General features: G+C 49.5%; 1 protein-coding gene and 1 long non-coding RNA gene across 30 annotated transcripts in view; one reads left to right on the top strand and one right to left on the bottom strand.

The window, feature by feature from the left end:
• Nucleotides 1-22480, top strand: part of LOC132214495 (uncharacterized) — a 385317-nt gene that overhangs the window by 321363 nt on the left and 41474 nt on the right. The window lies entirely within an intron of this gene.
• ATE1 (arginyltransferase 1) overlaps nucleotides 2281-22480 on the bottom strand; it is a 51610-nt gene continuing 31410 nt past the window's right edge. For 13 of the 29 annotated variants that reach the window (XM_059661850.1, XM_059661869.1, XM_059661877.1 and 10 more), the window contains 3 exons: nucleotides 21910-22009; nucleotides 12175-12295; nucleotides 8787-9132 (listed from right to left, as the gene is read on the bottom strand). In XM_059661850.1, coding sequence (XP_059517833.1) covers nucleotides 8948-9132; nucleotides 12175-12295; nucleotides 21910-22009 — 406 coding nt within the window. In that variant the 3' untranslated portion in view covers nucleotides 8787-8947. Of the gene's footprint in view, nucleotides 5172-8786; nucleotides 9267-9843; nucleotides 10416-12174; nucleotides 12296-20252; nucleotides 20462-21909; nucleotides 22010-22480 lie in introns of those variants that run through there. The other 16 variants (XM_059661858.1, XM_059661859.1, XM_059661848.1 and 13 more) reach the window with 9 other exon arrangements.

Here is a 22480-nt window from a genome sequence, read left to right as displayed (position 1 = left end):
TGCCCACATCACGTGGAGAGACAGCCGCTCGGGAGTGCTCGCCCCGTGGGGTCAGACCCCTCCGCCAGCGGGGACTCCAGATGGATCCAGGTCCAGGCTCTGCAAGACTGGTCCGACGTGGTCAGTGTGCGGACAATGGTCACTGACCCACAGAGTCGTCTGAACGACGGTGAACGGGGACGTCTAAATGCCTACATGGTCTCCAATGTGGGAGGCACTGCATGCCTTTAGCTGCTTCCGCGACCCTTCGGCCGGTCATTACCAGCGTCTACGCCTGGCACCTCGGATTACTAGCGTTTGCTGTATGTTTGCGTGTATGTATGTTTTACTAGGGTTTGCTGTATGTTTGTATGTTTTACTAGGGTTTGCTGTATGTTTGCGTGTATGTATGTATTGCTAGGGTTTGTTGCATGCATGTATGCATGTATTAATTAATTCTCACTCAACGATATTTTTTCCCCATTGATTTTTAGAGAGAATGGAAGGGAGGGTGAGAGACAGGGAGAAAGAAACACTGATGTGAGCGAGACACATGGTTTGGTTTCCTCCTGCCCACGCCCCAGCCTGAGCCAGGGATCGAGCCTGCAACCGAGGTACGTGCCCTTGACCAGAATCACATCCGTGACCCTTGAGGCCTTGGGCTGACACTCTAACCACTGCGCCAAACCAGCCAGGGCTACCTCAAGCTTCACAGACAGACACGTTCTAACTGGAAACGTTAGGGGTGAGCAACCTGTAAGAACAGCAGTGCGGGTCTGCCTCCCAGATTTCAGGTTGAGGGACAGGGAGCGTAGGGCAGAGCTGTACGAGTCACATCCCTGCGGAGCCTTCAAGGGCAAAGACAAGTCCTCCTGCTCACTGACCACTGGCGGCCAGGGAGCCGGAATGCGGAGTGCAGGCACCACCGAGTCTTTTTTTAACCCTCACCGGAGGGTATTTTCCCACTGATTTTAGAGAGAGTGGAAGGGAGAGGGAGACAGAAACACCGATGTGAGAGAGACCCTTCGATTGGTTGCCTCCCGCATGCCCCCGACCAGGGCTGGGGAGGAGCCTGCAACCGAGGTACGTGCTCTTGACTGAAATCGAACCCTGGGCCCGTCAGTCCGCAGGCTGACGCTCTATCCACGGAGCCAAACCGGCCAGGGCATCACCAAGTCTTACAGAGAACTGACAAAAACTGTGAAGCCAGTCAATTACAGCCCTGCTACCCACACGGGGGACTAACGTCCACGCCCCGTCTCAAAAGAGAAGACACAGCGGAACAGTGTGCAGCCGCGGAAGTGACATTCTCTCCTCACTCACTGCATCTTCACAATGTCCTGAGACGCTCCACTACATCATAAGGAGTAACGGACAGCATACATGGCATGAGTCCATTTTTATTTAAAGCCACAGGCTGCACACGTGCAGGCAGAACACTCGACAGAGGCGCCCCGTGAAGGGGCGGTGCTTAGGGTGGGGACTGTAAGCAACTCCATGGTCTTTGGTGCACTTTTCTGTCGTTGCAAAGAAGAAAAACAGTGAAGCTATTTCTATTCTGGAAAAAATATCCGTGGGAATTGTAACTGATATTTGAATAACTTGGAAAATTGGATTCGTTTTACCATGAACTCACCAGGAAAGACACACACTTGTAAATGTGTTCCATAGACACACTGTGGACTGTTACAAGTAGCTGAAGCAGACTGCTTTATCGATATTTAGGAAAACTTCTCTGTAAACTAAATCTTTAGAGAATTACATCCGAGTTTGTCACAAATCTTTCACGGCAAGTCCCTGTGGGTGACACCAGGTCCGCTCCCCGATGTGCCTGTGGAACCCCGGTTCTCGCTGGAGGAGACACTTCCTCCTCTTCTTCCCGAGGAAGGAGCCCAGGATCCTTGGGCTGAAGTGACTGGTGACCGGGAAGCCAGTGACCGAAAACCGATGTCACATGCTTCGGCCCATGCTTCTCTGCTCTCCACACGCTCACGCAGGTGAAGCGAACTCCAGGGTCAGCAGAGGAGCACACATGTCTTTTGTGTATTGACCGGCAGGAGCCTGTGCGGACAGAAGCAGCTTTATTGTCTCCACTCGAGCGTTACCCAATCGGCCGCTCAGAAGGAACAGACGAGAGCAAAAACGTAACATGCAAGCCAGCCGTCCGGCCTCACTGGAGCTCTTTTGGAACAAGAGGACATGTTTGAACAACTTCTAACTTAACCATTTCCCAATTACAGCCACTGTATTTCCCTTTCTTTAAAGTTAGCAAAAGACAGGCACGTTTTAGGTAACTGTTCATCATATTCTTTTTCACCTTTATTCACACTGAAATAATAGAAAGCCTATAAAATCAAACCATACATCCTTCAAAACCTGACAAGGTTCATTTACGTAATAGATTCCACTATGTCAAGCAACCATACACAACTGATATTTTGCAAAATAGATTAAAAATAGGATAAGCTTGTTTGAAAGGGAAAATGAACAGTAATTTCTTATCCAATTTTAATCAAATGATTACATATTTATCTAACAGGTTCTATATTTTAGAATATAAGAAGTGCTCAGATTACACTTTGTAAAAATAAGAGAACAAAAGTTTCAATAGAACAGAACTAATTTAAGTAACGATGGTCGTATGGGGAACCTCTAGGACCTTCTGCCCCAAGACAGGAAGGTGGGTGTGACCAGAGCCACCAGCTTGGAAAGGTTCTGTCTTTAGAGGAAGCCAGGACGTGAGACGATTTCCCAGCTGGACTGTGAGTCAACTGACAAGGTGGCCACTGCCCTTGACTGCCTCTCCCTTCCAGCCACCACCAGCAGCAGCAGACGCAGAGGAACACATGGCTGGCTGGCTTTTCAAGAAACTGCTACCTGTTCTCAAAAACAAACAAAAAACCCAACACGTGACATGAGCAACACCAGGCCCCGCAGGGTCATCCCAGGTCCTGGCAGGCGGACCAGTGGCCTCCCTGAAGGAGCCTCCTGCGGGAAAAGCCAGCTTGTGCTGGTCCAAGCTGTCTCCTCGCTGACTGACACTCAGTGCGATCCCTGCCAACACCACCCTACACGCCAACTGCTCAGAGGGAGGCAGCCGACGCGCAGACTTGCCATCCGAGGGCCCAGGGCACCAAGGACCTCCCTGCCGACCACACTGGAGCACTCACGCCTTCCGATCCCACCTGAGAACGTCCACCTTCAGAGCCCACAACTTGAGAAGACAGCATGTAGACGGAATCGGATTTATGTTAAAATAACGTACGAGTGTACAGGACTAATCTTTCTCTGTATGGCAGGATTTCTGATTATTTTTACTCTCTTGGTTATATTTTTCTTAATGTTTTAATTGCTCACAGTATCATTTTCGTAATCATAAGAAAAATTAAGCTACCTTCAGGTGAGAGGGCAAGAGAAGCAGTTTTCTAGATTCTGAAGGCAGCTGTAAGCCAGGCCATCAAATGCCCTTGGAGCCTGCCTTGAAGGATTCCAGGAGAACGTGAGATCCCTGCTCTCAGAGGACGCGGCTCACTCACCACTATCGCCAGGTGGCCATGCAGCCGCACACGGCAGGTGGAACCACACTCTGAGTGAATATGCAGTTTTCCTGGATGTTCGATGTCTAGACATCTGACTTCTGAAACACTGCTTTGTGAGTCTCCCTTCTGCTCTAGCTGGCTGAAATTACTGTACAATGTTTTATCTAAATTCAGTGCATGTAGAAGAACATGTAAAGGCAGCAGTGAGAGTCAGATGACTGCGCTTTAGAGCAGTCTCAAAAGGCTCACGCAACACAACACAGACCAAAGCCGGAACGGGGCTGCCGGGACCGAGGGGTCAGCGGAGAGAGCGCGAGAAAACCAGCCGACTTCTCCCCAGCCTCTCCTCTCTCCTCCCGGGCTCTGCTTCAGACACGTCAACAGAGACAGATCAACGGAGAAAACGCGAGAAAACCACCCATCCTCGTGCTTCCACAGCCGGCCTGCCCTCCTTCCCAAGCACAGCCCGCCACCCTGACAGCGGCCACAGGGGCAACTGCTCCAACAAAACGAAGTGGGAGGGGCGGGGGAGGCTTCACTTCAATGACCAGGGTCGCATCCCCAGTGACACCCAATCAAAGGGCGAGACACGGAGTTCCACCCTGACCCTAGAGCGGAGGCCACAGCTACGAAAACAGCGGATAGGAACTAATTCTCAATCAAGAACCAACGACGAGTGTCCTCAGTCCAGAGGAATGAGCAGCCAGGGAAGGCAGGAGCCAACATTTTCTTTAGAAAACTCACTTCCTAAACTTTTAGAAACAGAGCAAATTACGTACCTGGGCAAATACAGATCAACTGTCCACACTGGGAAACTGAGTGACAGGAGCACTAGCAACAACTTTCCCGGAAGAAACCATGCCACGCTGGCGGCGAGCGGGGCCGTGGGGTCCACAGACCTGGTGTCAAGACGCCTGTGCCGTCTGGCACCTGCCCCCCAGCGCCCTTCTGACCCACACGACGTGACGCTCGGCAGGGACTGGACACTGAGAACGAACAGCAGTTCCCTTCTCCTGAGAAGACGTGTTCTAAGCGATGAAATGCGCCCCCACCTTCTTCCCCACACGTCAGGGTTTTGTTTGTTTTTTGGCATAAACTAATATTTTAATGGATCTGAGGACACACTCTGCTTTGAATTCTAACAGAACAAACAGGCACAACTGTAATTAAAATTACTTACAATTCACGGGTTAATTTTACTTTCTAAAATATTGACAATAAGAGAAGTTTACCATGTCTTATTCATAAAACAAACTTCTGAAATTATAAACCCCAATTATGGAGCTAGGTCATAACATATTTTTTAAATCTTTACATTAACCATGAGATTCTCACAAGTACATTTCCACAAAATAGTTTACAAAAGCCATATGATAGTCAAAATAAAAGAGATTTGTGGGCGGACCGGGATTCCCGCAGCGGCGCATCTGGGCGGCACAGGCCCCAGCACACGGGGTGCGGCCGGCGGAGCGGCTCAGTTCCGGAAGAGCAGCATCCGCTCGGAGCAGGCCTGGCCCACGAGGCTGGCGTACTGCAGCACGGCGGCCTCCTCGCCTGGCTCCCGCTGCTGCTGCTTGAACACGCCGTAAGGCAGGATGGCTTTCTTGTACAGCACCTGCAGCCGGTCGGGGTCCCTGCTGCGACCTTCATCCGCTGCAACAACAAAACACGGATTAAAAAAGGCACAGAGCAAACTCCTTTCCCTAACTCACAGCCATGCACTGGACAGACGGACAGAAGCGCTGAGATCTCCCTCGGAGCAGAAGGCTCAGGGAGGGCGCACAGCAGGAGGACCCACCTGAGCGGGTTAGACACGCCCAAGGCCCTGCTGAGGGTGCGCTCCTGGCACGTCGGGGAGACAGAATTGTGTGCCGTGGAAACGCTGTCCCCACATCTTGTCACGGTCTCACCACAATCAGGCGCACAGTCAGGTCTTTCCTGCGCAGACTGACGCGGACGTGCCTCTCCTCGAGCCGGCGCACCCCAGGCTGAAGGTTCCCTCTGCGCCGAGCCTTCCACCCACTCACAGTCCTGGCGGACCCGGGCGGCCAGGTCAGGGTCACGGAGAACACGGCGGAGCCTGCTGTGGCTGTGGCTGTCACTGTCGGGTCTGCTTTTTCCCAGTAAAGGACCTTCTGGGTGTCAGCAGCACACTAGACGCCAGAGGACAGCCTGGCCTCTGCCTGGGAGCCCGAGGTGAAGAGCTTTCCCTCAGCTCACCAAAAGCAAAACCACGAAGGACTCGGGGTACGTGAGACTTCGTGGAACCAAACGGCCATGCCAGCCCCGGACGGCCATGTCTAGAACTTCACAGAAAACAGGAATAACGATCTGTTTACACCAACCCACTCTAGGTTTCCATTTCTGACAGTTGCTCCTAATTCTAAATAATCAGCATTGACTCTTCAACTGACACTGTGTCCTCCACGAGACAGCCACTGGCTGAGGAGGATAAATCTAGTTCAGTGTCAGGAGAAACAGAGCACAGAGCCCTGCAGCTTCTGAGAGGCCAGGTCATGCGCTTGCCTCAGGCTACCTGCCTCCATCACCTTGTGAGGAGGCGAAAGCAGGCCTTGCAGGCTGACTACGTCCCGGGCCTGCCCAGATGCCTGCGATGGGCGTGCCAGCCACCCACAGCTTTTCCCAAAGGGGTCACTCAGGCCAGAGCAGACCACATGCCCCACCAGCCTGCTCAGCGTGGGCGGGTGAGGACCAGGCGACTCCAGGACGCAACCAGAGGGTCCTCACACCACAGAGCGAAGTCCAGTGCCATTTCCGGTTTCCCCTTGGTCCAGGTGGAAGCATAACGTGGCAGGAGGTGTCTCCTCAAGGCTGCTCCCATGCCCATCCCCAGGGCCGGGGGTCCCGCCTGCGCTCTGCCCTCGCTGCGGGAGCTGGAGCTGGGGGGACAGATGCCAGGACTTCTCCCCAGCGTCTCCCCTCTCCTCCCGGGCTCTGCTTCGGCAGCGGCTCCTGCTGCTCTTGATGCTGTCAGGCTCCAGCTTCTGGGGCAGCCCGGCCCCTTCTTCTTCAGCCAGGCGCACGGCCGGCCTCCTGCTGCTGCCCAGCTCCGGCTGTCCCTCAGTGCCCCTGGGCGCGCATCAGACACAAGCACTCCGGTTCCCTGCAGCAGATGTTCTCCGTGGTGAACCTGCAGTGGCTCTGCAGCCCTGGCTGGACATACCAACTTCACAGTGTGCTGTCTCTTATAACTTCCTATCCAACCGAAGCAGAAAAACCCATGTGCTTTACAACAGGAAAACACGTACATTTGCTAGGTCACCGCCTCCCTCCCGGGGGGGAGCGACAGCAAAGGAAAAGGCAGCACCTGGTTCCTGCTCTCAGTTTCGTGCACATTAATGCCCATGCATTACACCACCTCCCAGCTCTCCACACACATCACAACCCACACATCTACCCCCACCACCCAGCTCTCCACACGCATCACAACCCACACACCTACCCCCACCACCCAGCTCTCCACGACATTACGGTTGAATGCACCTCTATGTTTGTTTACATTTTTCTCCACAGCAAATGGTGCCACGTGCAGTCTGTGGTTATGTGTAAGTTTGTTAATTTTTTTTTTTTAAAATATATTCCATTGATTTTTCACAGAGAGAAAGGGAGAGAGACAGAGAGCCAGAAACATCGATGAGAGAGAAACATCGATCAGCTGCCTCCTGCACATCTCCCACTGGGGATGTGCCCGCAACCCAGGTACATGCCCTTGACCGGAATCAAACCTGGGACCCTTCAGTCCGCAGGCCACAGCTCTATCCACTGAGCCAAACCGACTTCGGCAAGTTTGTTAATTTTATGTCAGATATTTTACAATAGATTTGTGCATATTTTATGGTGGTAAATGCACTACTACCTATATACAGTAGTTTATGCATTCATGACATGGCTTTTTCTTAAGTGTTTTTTTGCTATTTCTAAGCTACGCGTTTCATCTGTTTTTATAAATTGTCACAAATCTCCAAAAAAATTCCCCAATATAATATTTATTGAAGAAAATTCACATCCTGGCCAGTGTGGCTCAGTGCCATCTTATGCCCTGAAAGGTCGCTAGTTTGATTATCGGTCAGGTCACATGCCCAGGCTGCGGGTTAAACCCTGGTTGGGGGGCACACAGGAGGCAGCCGATGGACGTTTCTCCCTCCCCTCCCCTCCCCTCCCCTCCCCTCCCCTCCCCTCTCCCTCTCCCTCTCAAATCAATTAAAAAACACACACCCATATTTAAAACTGCCAGTACTTTAGGAAAAGGGAACAGAGATCAACGAGACATGTAATAAGAGAATAAAAAGAACGATACAATATAAAGTTTAAAGTATTTCACTAACCTGAAGTAACAACGAATTTCCTGGGAATTAGTCATCTATGAAATTACTGAATACTCAGTAATAAGCACATTATGTTTAAATATCCTTTTAAATCATAAAAGAGTACTTGTTGCAAAACCAAATAATACAGAAAAAAATAGAAAGTGATGTCAACCCCCACCCATAATCCTATCCTACCACTCTCCTCCTTGCTCCACCAGACATCTGCCCAAGTTAGCAGGTTTAACAATTTCATAAGATGCATTTAAACATGTAAATTCAGAGTTTCCTATCATATTTTTACCATACCTTAAATTACGGCCAGAAAATTAAATCAATCACCTTTTCAATAGGTACACTGTATTAATGTCAGAAACCACTTATTGTTATAGACAAAACAATACATTTCTGTTTTCTGCAGGTTTATAACCACCAGTCATTATTTACAATAAAGGCAGGTTCTGATTCTTGGCACACTATACAGAATCAGTTTTAAAACCAATTTAAAAGCTAAACAAATTTACCAGACACTTAAAATATTAAAAATAAATTGTTAGGATTTATTTATGAAAGGAGGAAAACCGTGTCCTAAGACCTCACAAAACCCCTCGGTAGCCGCCATCGTGCCCGTCTGCCTGACACACGTCCTCAGTGCCCACGCCCAGCAGCCTGAGGGACGGCAGAGGCTCGAGGACAAGCCACTGTGAGACCCCAGACCAGACTCCGCGTCCACGCAGGCCCGCCAGTGCCGAGCCGGCCAGATGTGTCACTGCAGAACCCTCCCCTCCTTCTCTAATGCATCCACTTGACTTCAGGAAATCAACACCGAAGGCAATCCCGCAAACCCCGCTTTCTGAGACACGCGCTCCGTCACTAGTGACACGAATACGCCATCAGTTCTATGTCGTGTTCATCTTCAAGGAAAACGCGAGAAACAACTGTCTGATTTCCTAGCTTTTTATTCACAGGAGACACAGGTGCTTCGAAGGAAGTGCATTGAGAGCGCAAAGCGCGACTTATCCTCACGGGACGTAACGCACTCATTCTTCTCGGAGATTTGGTAACGTGTAGGCTTTCCCGAAGCGTGATGAGAGGTGATCCTCTTCACTTGTGCGCTGCTACAGCATTATGACGTAACCACGACAACCGTTCCCCATGAGAGAGCTGCACAGTGGCCGGCACAGCGATGGTAACGACGCTACATGTACTTGGGCGTGAGTGCGATGTAACGGGAGAATGTGGATTGTCAGACAAGTGCACGACAGACCCAACCCAGGAATCAAACCCAACTATGGAAAGTCCAAAGTCAGTATGAGTCAGGCTATTTCCCAGAAGGCGTAACAGCGAGGGTGCCCGGACAAGGAAGAGCAGGAGCGCACACCCAGCAACGCGCTGCTGCAGGAGACGGTGTCGCTTCAATCTCCTGAGCGTGGTTTCATGCATTTGGACAAATTTCTATTAGTGTCCCAGTAAGGAATTTTTTAAAGTAATTTTTAAAAAGAGGTAAGATGTAACTTTGATGCAGAAATTTTTAAATCTACCTGCCCTGGCCAGGCAGCTCAGTTGGTTAGTGTCAGCCGCATACACCAAGATTGATAAATATTCAATCTATCCATATCCAACTATCAATTTAAAACAACTGAAGACTTAAAAATCATTTGAGCTCTAGCCGGTTTGGCTCAGTGGACAGAGTGTCGCCCTGCGAACCAAAGGGTCCTGGATTTGATTCTGGTCAAGGGCACGTACTGTGTCTGTAGGCTCCCTCCTGGTCCCAGCCCTGGTTAGGGCGCATGCAGGAGGCAACCCATCGATGTGTTTCTCTTACATCAATGTTTCTATTTTTCCCTCTCCCACTCCAACCCATCGATGTGTTTCTCTTACATCAATGTTTCTATTTTTCCCTCTCCCACTCTCTCTAAAAATCAATGGAAAAATATCCTCGGGTGAGGAGTAACAAAAATAAAATAATCATTTGAGAAACCTTGAGATTCTTTCTTTACAGTAGGACCTGAGGTCCTGAACGAAAAACAAAAGGCCCGCTGGTGATTTCTTTAGACTTTACCAAGTTACTTCAGCTGTCAGCTCCCCACCCCCACCCCAGTGCTTTAAAAGCAGGAAATACACCGGGTTTTTATTGTTACCCAGTCTTCCTAGCTGAGAAATAACCATAGAACCTAAATCTCCAGTGTGTGTGTGTGTGGCGGGGGGTGGGGGGAGGGTGTATTTGTAGAGGAGGGAGGAACAGGTTCCCAGAGGCCTGCAGCCACTCAGGATGGGAAACGTAACTTTTCCTACAGGTGGGCCCTGGTGCACCCGTAGCCACTGTGCTTCACAGAGACTAGGGTGGCGGCGGTGCCTTCGGTGGGGATCTGACTGCTGGAGGCTGGAGGGGAGCCGGGACCTGGGAGAAAGCACCCGCTGACTGACAGCACTACTTCTCTGCGTCAGCGTCCGGGTAAGCAGAAGCAACCCTGGCCCCAGAGAGGACGTTTCTCACGAACGCCACTTCAATCTCAAACGGCCATGCTTCACAGCACGCACAACATTCCAGCAGAAACTGCACTTTAATTTCCTAAAACCACAGGACATAAGTCTGATTTCAAATAGTGTCTGGACTGTGAAATTCAATACTGATAACACAGGCCCCGAGTGGAGTCCCCTGTGCCCAGCCGGTCAGCAAACCGAGACTCACTGCCTCGCTTTCTCAGGGCCAGCCCCCCAGGAGCCGGGCCTTACACCGGCCCAGCTGGGATGACATGGTCAGCACCCCTGAGGTGAGCTGCCTGACAGACTCCTGCAGACCCTGCCACAACCAACCAGCTCTTTGCTAGTGTGACTTCCTTGTCCCGCCCTCTTCTGCCTATAAAGTCGTCCACTGTGCACAGCTCCTCGGAGCTCCTTGGTGTCTGCTAGGTGGGATGCTGCCTGATTTACGAGTCATTGAACACAGCCAGTAAGATCTTTAAGATTTACTGTTGAATTTTGTTAACACTCTGTGGGAACCACACCAGAGTCGCCAGATGCTCTAGGCCATCAGAGTATGAAAGGCTCTACCTACAGTACCCGGTGCCAGGGCCACTCTGAGCATGGTGCTCTGAATCGAGTGTCCAAGGACACAGCAAGCTCACGGTACACTGTGCCCTTCTACAACCCAAACATGATGTCACTACTTTGGTCTCAGTAGTCGAATGCATGTGACTGACCAGCCAGCGTGCTGGAGAGAGAGGCTGGAGAGAGCCGGAGAGAGCTCAGAGGCGGCTACGATGAGAGGCGGTGGGTCCAGAGGCAGCTGCGGCTGCTCAGATAACAGCTGTGGGGACAGAGGCTCCTGCTGCTGTGTGGGAAGATGATTTGTTAACTAGCCGTGAGCAGCTACCTGCTGAATGGGACTTCGCTTTGAAGATCTTTTTGTCCAGTGGCTCCTTGTTAGCAATGGCTACATGGCCACTAGCTCCTACAATAAAGACTCCCTCACACACCCACAGCATCTCACGGCTTCTCCGTCTACCACCCAGTAGCCCAGAAGGTCCAGCCCCAGCCGTGGGGCTCGGACCCAACCGCTGGCGTAGCAGGGCAGGACCAGAACCGGTGCACCCACTTGGACCAGGCGGCAGGATGGAGCAGTGAGTGCTTCCAGCAATGACAGTGAGCACAGGATAAAGGAGGAACCTGGACTGAGTTCCCAACAATTAATGCAGCGAGCAGGGTTCAAGGAGGAACTTGCTTCCACCACACTTCGATGCACTATTTAAAAAAAGGGGGAGCACCCATGGGGAACACGAGGGAAATTGTGCTGGGTTTTCTGGGCAGGAGGTGCAAGAGGCAGAAAAGGAGAAGCATAGAAATGCAAGAAGAAAGTCAAGAAAGTATCACAAAACCAAAAGCCATCACAGCCTGTTGCCCAGCTCCACCCTGAAGCCCTTCCACAACTTTACTCAGTCCAACTGGTCAGCACTTCTATCTTGGTCGCTAAGTAATCGGGGGAACAACTCCTACGCACTCTGAGAGTAAAAGTAACGAACGCTGGAGTCAGTCCTCAAGCAAGATGTGAAAAAGAATCGAATGAGGAACTCAGTCAGCAAGGAGCACCAGCACACGAGTTGTCTGCATTTCTCTGCAAAGCTATTTGTTGTGTGTGTGCATGTGGTCCCTCTTACACACACACACACACACACACACACACACACACACACACACACACACACACACACACTCATGCACACTCTACAATAGACAGAAAGCTCTCTGGACCCTGTTAGGAGGCACAGCCCCAGCACATGAATTCTAGGACCAGAGCCACGGCTTCCCGTTGAGCTCTGCTCCACACGTACCTGCTTCGGGGTCCTGGTTGAAACGGCAGTACTTGGAGTTCTCCAGGGAAGGCAGGCACTGCTCGATGGGCACCCACACGTACGTCTCAGGACACAGCAAGTCGGAAGGTCTGTAATGACCCTGAGGAGACATGAGGGAAAAGGCATGACTACCACCGTACGCCCTCGTTCCGAGGCTCCTGGGAGGGTTGCACCACATGTAAGGAAGGCAGCCAGAGCGGCTTTCCTGTCGGGCTCATGGACTCTAGCCATGCCCGCGCCCCACCCACAGTCACAGGGCATCCAGGGCCTGTGTGACACAGGACCACTGGGAGGCCTGTGCCAATCTGGAAGATTTGGGTTCCTATTTCTTTTGGGAGAAATAATTGACATATGATTTTTGCTGAGCTGATTGCTAAGAATATCCAGTTTCAAAATCAAGATGTCTTTTAAATGCTAGTTAATAACACAGGGAAATTTCTTTTCATGTATGAGAGTATTCTAATTTATATATGAAATGAAGTTATTTTCTAGAGTAAAATTTCATCATCATCCTTAGTCACAAAATTCTCACTTTGTAGACTCAGTTGACAATTTCATTTCATTCTAATAAATTAAAAGGTACTGTCTTGACAACATACTTCCACTTCCATGAGCAATCTAAACTAATAAATGAAAATAAAGAGAAGTCTAAAAATCATAGAAATTTCAGAGAAACATCTGGATGTTTCTTTTATCCGATCACATCTTCCCAGATTCCTACAGAAGTACTTCTTACAACTGAACGTACAACTGATGAAAAAGGAAAGAAAAGCTTACTATTTATATTATAATGGAAAATTCCCTGTAACAACCCTGAAGAAAGCACTGGAATGACTACCCCTTTTTAAACAAAGTCAAGTGTTAAAAGGTCTACTCTTTGACTATAGTAAATCCAGAAATGCATGATTTCAATTTCAAAAAGGCTTTAACATCTTTTAAAAACTTTTTTTTTTTTTTGGCCTTCATAAGATATATGTAAACCCCTATGTATTCAGGACTATATATGTTTACAAATCTGACATGTAAGAATTCTCTCTCAACATTACATTTTTCTTTGCATAAGTTTAAACAACATGCAAAAAAGAAGTTATTTCTTTAATTAAAGTTAAAGAACTTGAGACTGTTATTTTTCTCAGGAAAAAGAAAATGAGAGAAAAGTAAAGAAAGGCTTTCATATGATATCCACCCAAGTGAGCGTTCCTGGCTTCTAATTGGAAGCATCTGGGGATGGGCTCGGCCGATGGCAATAAAACTGAGGTTACCAATTCACACCCTGCCATTTTGAGGGAATTTTGTTTTTACAGTTTTCAAATTAAAACCAAACGGACTTGCCTTTGAACTCTGGTCCTGAAGCAAAGCTCTTCATGAGATTTCACTCTCAGGAATACTTCATAAACATTTTGAAAAGTTCGGAGGATTTTGTGAGTATTTGAGAAAAGGATAAAGCAGCGGTTTGTTTTGAAAGTTCAAGTTAAATAAAAATGTAAGAACACAAAAAAGACAATATTGTTTAAATACAGAGAGAGAGAGAGAGAGAGAGAGAGAGAGAGAGAGAGAGAGAGAGAGAGAGAGAGAAGCACTGAGCAGAAAGAAAGAGTAGAGTCCTCCCTTGGGCAAAGCTGACAGGCACCCCACTTTCTACAACGAACCCAGTGGCTTTCCTACGACCACTTGCCTCCAGAGAAGCTCTGACACCACATAAACAAAACCAGCCGACAACAATCCATTAGCGTGGCAGCACCTCAGAGAAAGCGGAGAGAGCGGGGTTATGAAACCCAGCCTTTCTTTCCCCTGAAAGACAACACCAGCGGAGCCCTCGGAGGAGCCCTGCGCAGACCCTTGCTCCCTGGCTCCGTCACATAAACAGAGGCTGACTTGCGGGCCCCAGGGGGGTGCTTGGGAAGTAACTCGAGCCGCTCTGTTTTCAGAAACGGTGTTGGGACGGCACCCGCTCAGCCGTGAGGTGAGCGGAGACGGGAAGACAAAGGGCCCAAACATCTGCATCCATTTGTGCTCCCCAATTTCTGAAAGCCAGCAGATGCGCTCCACGTGCTGTAGGCTAAGCTTTGAAAACCTAAAAATACATATTTCTTCCTCCGACAAACAGAAGTGATGGAATCCTGTGTTTCTTTAATTAAAATCCAGGGCTGGCAAAGGCTCCAGGACTTACTTGAAAGCTTCCTTAAGACGGGCTATTTATTTTACTAGTAGCGAGTAAAGATTCCAATTCAGCTTTAATCACAATCTTTGCTTTTATTTTGGAAACCCTGGGTTAATCTTTTTTCTTCTAGAAAATACAAAGAAAGCTTGTGAAGAAAAGATTCAGGGAGTCAACTTACAGCCCAAATTTAATTTCAAACTGAAGGGTCATAAGTTGAAAAGGATAGAGAAGAAAAAAAGAAAGAAATAGGATGAAAGATGAAGAGAAAGAAAATAATAGAGAGAAAATGAAAAGTAAGATTCAAAGTGTCTTTAATTTCTGTTAAAGGCAGGTTGAAGATTTAAATGAATGTCTGTGTGTGTCTGTGCGTGTTGAGTGTGGCCTTCGCCACGTTGATGAAAAGCATCAGTTTGGTGTTTGCTTTGCTAAGCTGTTGCTTAGAACACGGCAGTTAGTCACTGGGTCTGACACTCCCTAAGGTGGCACCTTCCAACCCACAGACAGACATGGGAGCTGACTCCAAGTTCTCCCTGGTGAGCCCAGCTCCCTGCCACCATCGGAGAGCACTGACGGGGTAAATTCTCTGCGAGACCCCCTTCCTGGTCCCACAATATCTACAGTAAAGTGGAACGACATTTCAGAGGCCAGTGACCTTAGTTACAGCTGATGAGAAATGACACAAGATAAAAAGGCACGACCACCTCCTTCCTGCTTTGAAAGGAGCTTACGTTTGACTAATCCCAGAACCCTGTGCGGTAAAGTGTCAGTACTGCCAGGTGTTTACAGCTGCGTGGACCCAGTGCTCCTGCTCCCTGGCTGAGGCCGGACACTGAGTGTCAGGCCCACCTGCGCCAGCCGACCTCCTTACCCCGCGCTCCCCAGGGCACTCGCTCTCAGCACAAAGCACGGGCTAGGGGCCCGCGGTGACCGCTCATCGGGTCTGAATGCCCACTGCACCTTGGGCCCGGCATCCCCTCACCACCACCGACTCCTTCTGATCCAGGCGGGAACCCCCGGGCTCTCACTCCTGCAGGTCAGCAGGTGATTAGTAAATACCCTCCACCTGCCGGGCTCCATGCCAGCGTCCTGGGCGTGCCACGGGGAACAACGCTGCCCATCCCAGTTCTCAGGGACCTCTACCAGGAGGGGGGGCGACTTTATAATCATAGGAAACATCACGACCGAGTCTGGCAAACAGGTGAGGAAAAGCACATCAGACAGCGAGTGCCACAGGGCTAGGCCCACCCTAGAACGCAGTGCAGCCGGCCCTGCTGTTTGCTGCGAGCCACCCCTCCCCGCCCTCACCCCCACTTACCCCAACCTGGAGTCTCCTTGCCTTCCTTGTGCCTGGGCAGAAGACCTTGTATGGACTGAGCTCTCAATAAATACTTAGTGTTTGCTGACTTAAACTAAGCTGTGTCATCCTGTATTCCTTAAAAATAGAAAATCAGACCATTTCCAAGCTAGAAGAGCCTCGGACCCTGGGCAGTCTCCAGTCTCATTTTGGTGTTTAGGAGGGCGGGGAGAGAGAAGCCAAGTGACTCATGGCCCGTGTCCTGTTCATGGAGACGCGCCTGCTTAGCGCCATCGGGGGCTGAACCCCAGAGAAACACGTTGTTTTCAAGGTTCTTGTTCAAGTTGAGAGGCCCCGCGTCAAACCAGTGCTGCACACAGTCATGAAAACACAGCTTCACACACAGCGAGCTGCCTCACTGGTCACGCCTCTATCCGAAGCTATATTTTCCCAGCAAACGTTTTTCAATGACTATGAAAGCCTCACTCCTGAAAGTCTGTGTAATGACACCCCTGAGGGAAATAAGAAGTTAGCGGAACCTCCTGTGTACCCCAGGGGGTGATCTTTGGTAATCATCCCTTTTGTCCTGCCTGAGGGGAAATTCATAGCAGTGACCTAACTGCTTCAAGCTTAAGGAGAGCCTCCCCTCACCCGGGCAGCAGGAGTCCGGGAGAACCTACATCCTACGCCGTGAGTGTCATCAATATTCTGTGTCTCTGCAAGGAAGCACTCGGGAGAAGGCGACGTGACAGCTTGGGGAGGGCCCACACGTCAGCAAGCTCAAGGGATAACGAATAGACCGCCTCCTCCCGTTCTCAACCATCCGTTACGGGATTATGAAGAACATAGCGACTGTTGCCTTAAACAGTATTCAGAGTGGGCAAAGCAAGTCCATTCACAGAATTCTAGATAACTTACTGTGAAGAATTTATGATGTTATAAACACCAAACAATCTTGGATGACAACTTGAGAAAGCTTACTTATTCATTCCATCCAGCTTAAAATATCAAATTGGCCCCAACTCAACCACGCCGCCAGAACAGAATTTACAGAGCCTCAAGATGATAGTAATTAACATCTTTGTAATGTTATAGTTTTATCCATTTCAGCCCATTATAAAACCACATACGCAAAAAACAAAAAACGTTTATGATATAAGAATATGGTATTGGTGGTCTGAATGAACTTTATTTTTATTTTTTAATCCTCACCAGAGGACATTTTTCCACTGATCTTTAGAGAGTGGAAGAGAGAGGAAAAAACAGAGAGAAACATTGGTGTGACAGAGACACATCAATGGGTTGCCTCCTGCACACACCCTGGCCAGGGAGGAGTCTGCAACCAAAGTATGTGCCCTCGACCAGAATCGAACCTGGGACCCTACAGTCCACAGGCTGACGCCCTATCAACTGAGCCAAAACGGCTGGAGCTGAAAGGACTTAACTTTAAAATGCATATGTAAAGGGAAAGTTACCAACAGCCAAACCATTCAACCATTCTTCCACAGTGTCATCTATCTTTGACTTTACACAAAAAAATACATCCTCCTGCCCTAGCTGGTTTGGCTCAGTGGATAGAGCATCGGCCTGTGGACTGAAGGGTCCCGGGTTCGATTCCAGTCAAGGGCACATGCCTGAGTTGCAGGCTCGATTCCCAGTAGGGGGCGTGCAGGAGGCGGCCGATGAATCATTCTCTCATCATTGACGTTTCTATCTCTCTCTCCCTCTCTGAAATCAATAAAAATATGTTAAAAAAAAGAGATAGCTACTCCTGCTTTCAAAACACACACACACACACACACACACCACATCCTCCCAAAATTTAAGGAGCCAATCATCACCTTTACATCTAGTAACAGTTTGGAGAAATCAAAATAGCATGATTATCACATCAGAGCTCTCTGGAAATAGTAGAAATAAAACCGAAGCTGAAGTCTACGACTTCCAGATGCGGGAGGGTAATTCTGACAAGTCACGAGTATGCAGAGCCTGAAATTATGGCGATTTTACAGCTTCGAGCCCAAGAGTGTGGAGCACGGAGCAGGTTGGAAGCTGCCGACCTGCAGCCGCCTGGAAGCTCCGCAGACGCAGCCTCTGAGCAGCCAGCGGGGTGCCCAGCGGACAGACCCTGGCAACATCCTGGGTATCAGCACAGGCCCTGAGGCTGAAGGCACTCACTGTGCTTCAATCCACGGCAGTGAGTCTGCCTGACGCTGTAGGGCAGGGGTCAGCACGCTATGGCAGGAGCCCCATTTGGCCTGCTGCTCGCTTTCGCATGGCCTGCACCCTAAAATGGCTCTTACATTGTCAAAGGTTGAAATGAAAGAATGCCCCCACTCCGTGACCTGTAGGAACTACATAATTCACTTTCCAAGTCGTGAGCAGAGGCTTCCTGGAGCACAGCCGTGCCCTTGCTTACATACTTTTTATGGCTGCTTTGCCACAAGAGCAGACCACGTGGCCTTCAACCCACTACTACTCTCTGGCCTTTACAGCAGGACTGCCAGGGAGGGAATGTCCATCTCCAGGAGGTGATCAGAGGGCGCCAGGCTGTGTTCATCCTGTGGTCTCCATGGGCTCTCTCTCCACTTCTGTGCACTGCCCGAGATTTACACTGTGCCTCGACGGAAGGGTTTCTTAAAAAACCCAAACACTTTCCAATTATGAGAATTTAAGGATATATGAAAGGGGTAACATTCCCATAATGTAAAATAGTAAATTTTTTAAAGCCACTGTCAGAACCAGGGGTGGATTTGGGACAAGGAGCCCAGACTATGCACGGTCAGACATGGAAACTGCAGAGAACCACCTGAGTAAGGGTTCAGCGATGATCCAGAAAACCAAAGCAGCCCAGGCCGGCAGACTGCAGCAGGGTCTGACTCAAGTCGCAGACACACCCACACAGGCCGGGGTCTAAAGCCAGGCCCCAGGCTCCAGGAGGATAGAGACGGAGGGGAGACACGATTGGCATTTGAAATGGAATCGTATTTTACAAGAGCGAAGAGGAATGAGCTGGCCACCGGGCAGAAGGTCCTCACAGCAGCCCAGGCTGCTCTGCTTCCCGGCACTGCCCCACCGAGATAACGATGCTGCTCACAACGGCTTCCCTTTAGCTAATGCCACCAATGGAGACAGCAGGTTCTGAAAGGTCCGGCATAGAAATCCTACAGCTGCCTCGCCTCACAGGATGAAGACATGAGGAGAGAACATGTCCAGATGCAGATGCAAGAAGGAAAGAAGGTCGGAGCCGGGAGGGGGAGTCCTGGGGGAGCGAAGGGGGAGCTGGCTTCACTCTAACATCAACACGGAGGCAGAGTAACAGCCGGGAAACCAGTCAGACACACGTGCACACGTGCTTCTCTGACAGCTTAGTGCCCACCCAGAGCGAGGACGGGCCGCACCTCAAAAGCTGGTCCCAAAATGACCTCCCATCCCACAAGCAGCAGCCAGCACGGTGGGTGCCCTCTGTACTAGGAAAGATAAACTGAATGCAGCTGCGAGGGGCAGAGTCATTCAACCCATTCGGTTGTTAGGAAGCTGCGGTTCCTGTTTACTCCCACAGGAAAGGACAACAGAGTGACTTACACACACGAAGGCAGACCTCCTCGCACATGGGAAGCAGAACAGTGAGCATCACACTTTGGAAATGCCAGCCCAGGTGCTGTGTGCTCCTCCCCAGGCCTCAGACGGGCTATCGGCTCCTTGCACAAACACTAAATCACCTTGAAGTGACGTGAGGGCCACACGTGAGCCTCCTCAAGAAAATGTCAGACAGTCCGGTGTCCTCAATGAGTTATGGCTGCCCAGGGCCATGGATTGGGCCCAGGAAACCTCTCTGGTGTGTCATACAGGATACTTTATGTCACCATGGCCACGTGAGCCCAGTCACTCTTTCTGACAGCTCCTCTCTGACGGCAGCAGTCACATTACCCACAGTAACCGAGCAACTCAGACCAACGGCGATGGGCAGCCCTTTACCCAAGCCTCTCAAACCTCAGCCATTGAGCCAGAGTTCTTGGTTGTCAAGGAGTTTTCTGGGACCGGGACAGTGACAGAGGAGACATGGTTTGCTCAAGGGCCTGGCAAGCAGGGGCCACGTCTGCTCCTGGTCCTCGTGCCTGGCGTCCGCATGCTCTCACAACACAGGCTCTCCATGGACACTCAGGGATCACGCTACGAACAGCTGCGCGCAAGGAGCTACAACGTGCACTCAGAAAGGACAGGAGTCCCCCTGCTGCACCTGCAGAGGTGGGTGTGTGAGTGCCCTATCAGGTGAGAGATGGCAGGAGAGAGGCGCACACATAAAACAGCGCCCCAGGCTGTGGACGCTGTGGAGAGAGCGGCAAGCTTCCTTCTTCCGGGCAGAGCTCATCAGTGCTTTTCAGAAGCCCCAGAGGTGACACAGCCATAAACTCATTGATGACCCCAAGACTGTCTTTCCAGGTTAGAAATCATGTTCCCTCCACACCAAGCTCTGCCTCTTTGTGGGAATGAGTAGAGGAGGACGGGAAAAGAAGAAACATTGATTAAATACGCTTTCAATCCCGTTAACATCTACCTTTCATGAATATGCAAGGACCTTAGGGTTCTCCAGTTAGAAGTGACAGACACCTCATCATGAATCTGGTAAGCAGAGCCAGTTAGATGCATTTCAATTCTCCAACCTCTCCTCATGTTGCTAAAAGGAAGACGTGAGCCAGTGCAGACTCTGGGTCCATGAACCGCACGGAGCTTCCACTCGCTCCCATCAGTGACGGAAGCTCAGCACACAGACCCTGAGGAAACCGCCTTTGACTCTGAGGCAGCAAAACCTAAAACAACAATTTAAACACAAGAAGTTGTGATGAGCATGTGATGTTTTTACTCGCCCCTGCCAGCAGGAGGCATCGGAAGCCCCTACACTACAGCAATGCCTCTGTGGTCACTGGGCATTAGCTCCAGGAAGCCGTATGCTGGGCTCTGTCCATGCAGCAACGGCGAGGTCATCTGTTCCCTTAGACCAGCAGCAGCGCTGGCACCACCTGTGCCCGTGCTGTTAGACCACGGCCAAGGCCGGCACCGAGTTTAAGGATGATTAATCACAGCTAATGAGCCTTTTGTTTCTTTTCTGACATTTCCGAGCCCTTTCTGCTGTTTCAACCATCTGATGTCTGGCCACGCCATGACACCCATGCCGACTGCCTTCAATCTCTGCTAACTCTGGCCACAGACAGATCTGGATAATGAGCTCAGCCAAAACACCGCCTTCAGATCCCAAAGGCCTGGCAGCATTAAAACAAGTTTTGCCCACGGCTAGCCTATAGAGAATATTAAAACATGGAAAAATGCCAGCAAAATCACTATTTCCAAAAACCTAACGGCTGGCTCTCTTAGCATGTTGGTAGCACTACAGGAAACCCCATGTGGAAATGAACAGTTTATAAACTTGCATCGCTCCCAGCGCTTATTTCTTGGAGCCCCACTCATGTCCTCAGGAGATAAGCTGATTAATGTTACGTTCACAGTGTTAACAGCAGACCGGGGCACAAAACCTCACCAACAGGGTCACAGCCACAAACCAAACCAGCTGCTAGACGGACTCCACACCTGTCTTCTTCCTAAAAATATCAACGTTCCCCTGGTCTAAGCTGGATGCTGCTGGAACCCTTCAAACCAGGAACAGTTCTATGGGGATTACTCAGCTTTAATTCTTGTGGCAAAATGATTATACTTTCCCCCAACTTCCTCACTTCTGAACTGATTTTCCCCAGGCTTCATTCAGAAAAAGCATGTTAATTTACCCAGAACAGCTAAGATTTCTACATGGTCAGCAAATTACTGCAGATTAACTACATTAAACAACTATTAAGTGCTGATGGGTAAGGCACTATTCAAGGCGATGAACAGGACCAGCCGTGGGCAAACTATGGCCCGCGGGCCGAATCCGGCCCGTTTGAAATGAATAAAACTAAAAAAAAACCCCAAACCGTACCCTTTTATGTAATGATGTTTACTTTGAATTTATATTAGTTCACACAAACACTCCATCCATGCTATTGTTCCGGCCCTCCGGTCCAGTTTAAGAACCCATTGTGGCCCTCGAGTCAAAAAGTTTGCCCACCCCTGGGCTAGACACTACGAAAGGTTGAAGACGCTTAAAGAAATGTGTTGATGTCCATTAGAAATGTACAAGCAAGTGACACTATTGTGATGACAAACTGTGAAAGCACGGATTTTCATAAACTGGATCTACAGCAGACATGTGTGAAATCAACGTTACCTTATATCTCATCTTGGGACATGAGTGAATGTAGAAACCCATATAATAATAGCTGAGTTGAGATGCTTTTTCATGAAGTTGCCTAGTGAAAGCAATTTCTCTGTCAAAAGAAGAATAAAGAACAGTTATATCTAGTTCCAACAATGTATGTAAATTGATGACAAATATTTGGTAAAATTTGATACTAAGCTATCAAAAAAAAATCCAAGTATTGAAAGAACTATTTTAAAAACACTGTGAGATGATTTTTAATATAAAGACACCAAAAAAAACCTCTGAATTTTGAGTAAATGCATCTGAATTCAGGTTTCATACTTTCTTGGCCATAGATAGTGGTTAATCTGAAATTCAAACACCATAAAGTTGGAGACATCTATTTAGTACGGTTTCTTGCTGTTATTCATTAAGCAGATCAGGTAACCTCACGCTGGCACTGGGTTGGTATCACACTTGAAGTCCAACCTCCTTCCCATGACCCACAAGCCCTGTCCCTCTGCCCCTCCTCACCGCTGCCAGCTGCCTCGCTGCCCTCCTTGCCCATCACTGCCCATCGCCAGCCGACACCCTAGCC

Source organism: Myotis daubentonii, chromosome 13, assembly GCF_963259705.1.
Source record: "Myotis daubentonii chromosome 13, mMyoDau2.1, whole genome shotgun sequence".
In the NCBI taxonomy this organism is placed as follows: domain Eukaryota; kingdom Metazoa; phylum Chordata; class Mammalia; order Chiroptera; family Vespertilionidae; genus Myotis; species Myotis daubentonii.
This window is presented reverse-complemented; position numbering and strand designations above follow the sequence as displayed.